Source organism: Arachis stenosperma, chromosome 1 (genome assembly GCF_014773155.1).
Source record: "Arachis stenosperma cultivar V10309 chromosome 1, arast.V10309.gnm1.PFL2, whole genome shotgun sequence".
Lineage (NCBI taxonomy): Eukaryota > Viridiplantae > Streptophyta > Magnoliopsida > Fabales > Fabaceae > Arachis > Arachis stenosperma.
In genome coordinates, this window is record NC_080377.1 from 24,269,330 (window position 1) to 24,275,280 (window position 5,951).

The following is a 5,951-nucleotide window of genomic DNA, read 5'->3' on the forward strand; positions in this document are numbered from 1 at the left end:
TTGTATGAAAGGACTATTGATTGGTTTAGAAACTATACTTGCAACGAGAATTCATTTGTGAATTCTAGACCATCAAAAATCCAATCATCAGATATGAAAAGAGATCATAATCAGATAAACCAAACCTTGAAGAGAACATGAAAGAAGCATGTCTTCGGATTGGCATAGTATTCAGTTGCAGACTGTATATGTAGTAGAATTTAATGATTAATTATTCAAAATTCCAACTCCATTTAGTAGAAAAAAACAAAACCCTCCATGAATTCATTCTGTCAAATAAACAAAAGAGTACTACAAAGTCTAATTTATGGTATCCGAATCTAGATGCAGCAACATTGAGTCACCAAATCAAACCAAATTAAAACCATTCAGCATTTACATCTATTCTGCTCGATTCCAATTTTCCTTATTAGTTCTCCTTAGCTTCTATCATTAGAAAGAGTGCATCAATTAAAAAAAAATTAAAAGACACTACATAAAACTAACGATGGTAAAAGCCAGATCTATGAATAAGGGTGAATCACATCGTGTTAAGAAAATATAAAATAAATTTCTACTTAAAAAAATTACCTCTGCAACACTATCGATGGTAGGATCTCAGAGTTCTCGTTCTCTTCACCGTGCCATCAACTTGCTTCTAGCTACTCTTTCTTTACTGTTGGCAGGAACACCACTCGCCGCTGCCTCGCTGCTGCATCAACAGCCATCATCACTTCTGGATTGTTATTCTTCATCTCTGCTGCTCGACGATGATGAGCCCAATCGCTGATTTTTTCTCCGGTGATGGCCATAAGCCACGACAGCCATCTTTGCTAAGTAACTGCGAAGGATTGAGCTTCGGTTTTTGAAAACAGATGAAAAGTCTCTTACGGCGGTTTCTCTGTTTGCATTGCAAGCAAAATTTTTGCGCTTACTCCGGTGGCAGTGCTGAGTTTTAGTACCGAGGCAAAGAGAACGATGGAGAGAGATTTGAGTTTTTGAATTTTAAAATGCAGTGGCTTATGAAAAAAATTGTTGCTAAATGTCCAAGTTTTATCATTCTAGATATATTTACTTTGATACTCTTATTCTTTATTATGCTATGTGTCGTTTAGATAAGTTAGACACTTGTCGAGTAAAGAATTATTTACTGTTCTCCTTTTGTATATAATAAAGGAGATTGATTTTTGTTAGATTTAAATCAATATGATTGAATTTAATTACCAAAAATAGTTAGCTTTTTATTAAGATTTGGAAAAAAAACTTTTAATGTTTATCTAATAGAATGAATGCGATTAAAAAGTTATTGCCTTATTGGTACTTATTTTTAACTCGTAAATTAATTTGGTTGAGTGAAAAGTTAAGTGGCAGCCCATTCTTTGTTGTCCTGTTTAAGAAACAGAAACAGCACAATTATTGCCTAGTTCTACCGAAGGCGGGGGATCAACCATGTCATGGCTATCATCAATCACGAACTCACTCAGACTCGACGACGACGACGTCGATGATCAACAACCACAACAGCAAAACCACAATAAACACACTCCCAATCCGGAAACCGCCACCGTTGACCCCAAATCCCCAACCAAACCAGAACCCGACTCACAATCCGAACCATCCACTCCCACTGCACGGGGCGTCAAAGAAGACCTCTCCGAGCTCAAACAAACCATCTCCCGCCGATTATGGGGCGTCGCTTCTTTCCTCGCCCCTCCCTCCGATCTCGAACCAAAATCCGAACCTCAGATCTCGGATCCCGAACGTGCTACCGATGAGGACCTAATTGCAGGGATCCGAAGCGATTTCGCCGAGATAAGTGGAAGGTTCAGGAGCGGAATCTCTAAGCTCTCTGAAAACAAGGCCGTGTCTGAGATTACCAAAATAGCCTCCAATTTTCTCCAGCTTGGTTCTGAAGAGGAGCGCTCTCTCAGCGACTACAATCTAAACGGCGTCGTTGGATTTAATGAAGACGTAGTTTCATTCGCCAGGAGCATAGCCATGCACCCCGAGACTTGGCTCGATTTCCCTCTTCCCGATGATCCTGAATCTGATGGTATTTTTCCCCCTTTTTATAATTTTATCATTTTTATTTTCAGTCTCAACTTTTCGATTCGAGTAAGATTTAAGTGTGTGATTTCAATTCCATGTGTAGTGGTGTACATGGTTAGGGTTACGTATTGGGATCAGGTTTTAAACTGTTTTTAGTGGTTGTATTTTACATTGTGGTTGCTTTAAATTGTGAAAATGAATTAGGGTTGCAATTGTTTTGCAATGCAGTTGTAGACGGCAACTTAGAATCATGATTGGAATCTATGCAATGTCACTAATTTGCGAGAAGTGCTATATAGTTCATAATATTTAGGTATTGTTTGTGTACGAAACACACAGAATGAGTACACAAGACATCGATACTAAATTATGATATTTTTGCGCATTGTTCAGCAAATCATGATTGGAATCTATGTTAGATTTGTACACAACTCTGGTACAAAATCAAATGAAAATTTGAATGTTTTCAAGTGATTTACTCGGGCTAATTTTAATTTTGTTCTCTCAGGTTCCTAGTTTGTAGTGAGAGAGACAGCTTCTGTGTCTTAACTCTTAAGAGGCTGCTTTATGATTTTCCCTAATATTATTTCTTTGTCTTTGACCTTTTACTAATTTATGTTTTTTATTTTGTTTAATAGATTTTGAGTTATCGGATTTCCAACAAGAACATGCTCTGGCTGTTGAACGGTTGGCACCAAGGTTAGCTGCTCTAAGAATGGAACTTTGTCCTGGATACATGAGCGATGGTTGCTTTTGGAAGATATACTTTGTACTCCTGCACCCTAGACTCGACAAAAATGATGCTGTCATTTTATCAACCCCACCAGTGAGTGAAAATTTGCTTGCAATTGGTTTTCTTTCTCTTTCATTTTTTCTTTCTATATTTTCTTTGGAATTTCCACAGCCTAGTAAGTACAGCTGTACAGATGCATTGTCTCATAGCCTCGTTCTTGAATGTGTAAAAAGTATCAATTCTATTAATTTTATTTTTTTAGTCTTTGGCTCTTGGCATATGAATCTCTGGAATTGTAGCATCAACTTGTGTCACTACTCACTATGCTAATCTGATCTAATTGCACGAAATGCTGTTATATCAAATGTGATTTTCCTTCACCAAATTTTTACAAAGGTCTGAAAAATGTTGGAATTGAACAATTTTATTATATTTTATTTTATTTTTAGGCAAGGTGTAATTGAACAATTCTTTATGCTTGTGACATTTGACTTTCAACTAGTTGCTTTTGGCGTCAATAGATAATCTTCTAACCTGCATTGTCACCATTTTATTCTACCTGCAGATAATGGAAGCCAGAGCAATGTTAACTGAGGTGTTAGACAAAAGGAAAAAGAAAAAGCAAGAGCAAAACTTATCTGCCGGCAGCAGTGTTCCATCAGAAGAGGCTGAACACTTTCTTTTTGTGCCAACCAGTGCTCAACAGGAATCCAATCCTCAGCACATGTCTGTTGTTCAAGCAGCCCCATCTGCAGTTATGTTTGATGTCGAGATGGATAAACATGTCCAAATTAGCAATGTTCCCACAGAAAAGGCAGAACATGGTCTGTCTGTGCCAACCAGTTTTCAACAGGAATCACATCCTCTGCAAACATCTGTTGTTGAAGCAGCCCCATCTGTTGTGCTTGATGCCAAGATGGATAAACATCCTCCTGGCCAGAATAGCACTGTTCAGTCCAAAGAAACCAAAACGCACCTGCCAGTGCATACCAGCGTTCAACAAGAATCCCAACCTCTGCAGACATCTGTTGTTGAAGCAGCCCCATCTGCGGTTGTTTCTGATGTCAAGATGGATAATCCTGTCCAAAGCACTCAAGTTCAGGATACCAAGAAATCTATGGTTAAAGAAGCTCCAGTGAAACCCTCTATAGACCAATCATCATCTAGTTCTGTAAATAAAATTTCTGATGAGTTGGATGAGGATGATGATTGGTTGAAAGAGGATGATACTCCTGAAATGGCTGGTCTCACTGGAACTTCAAACCCTACTGCAAATGACGATGATGTCTCATTTAGTGACCTTGAGGAGGATGATGTTTAAGGTTACGTTCCCATGAGTTATAAACAAACTTGCATCAAATTCTGATTCTTTAACAAAGGCACTGGAGACTGGATTCATTTAAGTGGTTCACTCAACTCCGATAAGTATATATAAATTATGAAGAATGCTGCTGGAAACGAATGTTCCGAGGATGCTGGAGCTCTAAAATCATGAGAACAAGGATCCTAGTGAGTGGCTTAATGTTGATGGCATTCATGTGACATGATTTGATTCTCTTCTATTTTGTGAATATCTGCATATTTAGTCTCTACAATTCTGTGATCAGCCTCTGGAAAGCTTATTTGTGTAAATAAAAGCTACTTTCCACCGGCCATTGTTCTATGTGTGGTTATTAGTTTATTACTGCTCTTTACACATATAACTCCTTTGCATTGATATTGGAAGATGAAGTTATTTGAGGTTATAAAATGCCTTCAACTTTTATTTATTTTTTCGAGAGTGAATAAGCCAATATGTACTAAAATAAAGTATTGTTGATATTGTAAAATAAATAAGGAAGAGAAATAAATATAAAATAGAGAAATATAAATATGTTCTTATCTTATTATAATATAAATAGTTTATCTATTTGCTAATATTATAAATATTGTAGCTTAAAACCACAGAGAGATAAAAAAGAGAGAATTTATTAGTACTGTATAAAGTCAAGAATATTATAGTAAAAGAGAGAGAAGGAAATGTTTTATTGGTGTTGTGTAATATTTTTCAGATTGCTTCTTTATTTATATGCGTGTGAAGTTTGTTTTTCAACTTCATTCAGTATTGAAAATAAAAATCAACCACCCATATTAATAGGCATTCAATTTGATCTTATCACAACACTCCCCTTAGATGTCCATTTAGGATTGTCTCATTAATACTTTACTAAAGAAAAATCCAATGGAAAAAAAACTTTAGTGAAGGAAAAAAAGTACAATATCCTTTGATGGAGATTGTCTCATTAAAACCTTGTCAAGAAAAACTCAATAGAAAAAACCTGACCAAGGGAAAAAGAATACAGTCTTCCACTCTTGTCGACATCATTTAATGTCTCAAAATCGGTGCCATCTCAATTTCATGTACCAATCTTTTAAAGGAGGATTTTGGGAGTGACTTTGTGAATAAATCTGTCAGATTGTCACTTGAGCAAATCTGTTGGACATCAATTGTCCCTTGATTTTGAAGATCATGAGTGAAGAAGAATTTAGGAAAAATATGCTTTGTTCTATCGCCTTTGATGTATCCACCTTTAAGTTGAGCAATGCGTGTTGTATTATCTTCAAACAGGACAGTTGGAGCTATCTTATGATCAATCAGTCCACATGATGACAGGATATATTGGATCAAACTCCTGAACCAAAAACACTCGTGTCTAGCTTCATGTATCGCTAGTATTTCAGCATGATTAGAGGAGGTTGCTGCTATCATCTGTTTCGTAGACCTCCAATATATAGCTGTACCACCATATGTGAACAGGTATCCTGTTTGAAATCTTCCTTTATGTGGATCAGACAAGTATCCAACATCTGCATAGCCAACTAGTTGTGACCTGTATCTATATGGATAAAACAATCCCATATCAACGGTTCCATGAAGATATCGAAAAAAATTTTTGATTCCAATCCAATGTCTTCTAGTTGGAGAGGAACTATATCTTGCTAGTAAATTCACAGCAAATGATATATCGGGTCGTATATTATTAGCAAGATACATTAGCGCTCCAATGGCACTAAGATATGGTACTTCAGAACCAAGGATATCTTTATTTTCTCCTTTAAGATGGAATTGATCATTTTCCACATCCAAAGATCTTACAATCATTGGGTACTCAAAGGATGTGACTTATCCATATAAAATCTCTTTAAGATC

At 36.5% G+C, this 5,951-nt stretch overlaps 1 protein-coding gene across 1 annotated transcript; it reads left to right on the forward strand.

The window, feature by feature from the left end:
- The first annotated feature begins 1,343 nt into the window (after nucleotides 1–1,343).
- On the forward strand, nucleotides 1,344–4,530 carry LOC130972982 (uncharacterized). Its single transcript, XM_057897345.1, has 3 exons — nucleotides 1,344–2,032; nucleotides 2,667–2,854; nucleotides 3,327–4,530. The coding sequence occupies exons 1-3, from the start codon at nucleotides 1,429–1,431 to the stop codon at nucleotides 4,080–4,082; spliced, it is 1,548 nt and encodes a 515-aa protein (XP_057753328.1). The 5' UTR covers nucleotides 1,344–1,428; the 3' UTR covers nucleotides 4,083–4,530.
- The last annotated feature ends 1,421 nt before the right edge of the window (nucleotides 4,531–5,951 follow it).

What these genes read in the sequence shown, in the direction of transcription:
- LOC130972982 (XM_057897345.1), top strand. Translation starts at nt 1,429, where the DNA reads ATGTCATGGCTATCATCAATCACGAACTCACTCAGACTCGACGACGAC. An exon ending in CGATGATCCTGAATCTGATG is followed by an intron (nt 2,033 to 2,666) that starts GTATTTTTCCCC and finishes TTTGTTTAATAG; the next exon opens with ATTTTGAGTTATCGGATTTC. An exon ending in TCATTTTATCAACCCCACCA is followed by an intron (nt 2,855 to 3,326) that starts GTGAGTGAAAAT and finishes TTCTACCTGCAG; the next exon opens with ATAATGGAAGCCAGAGCAAT.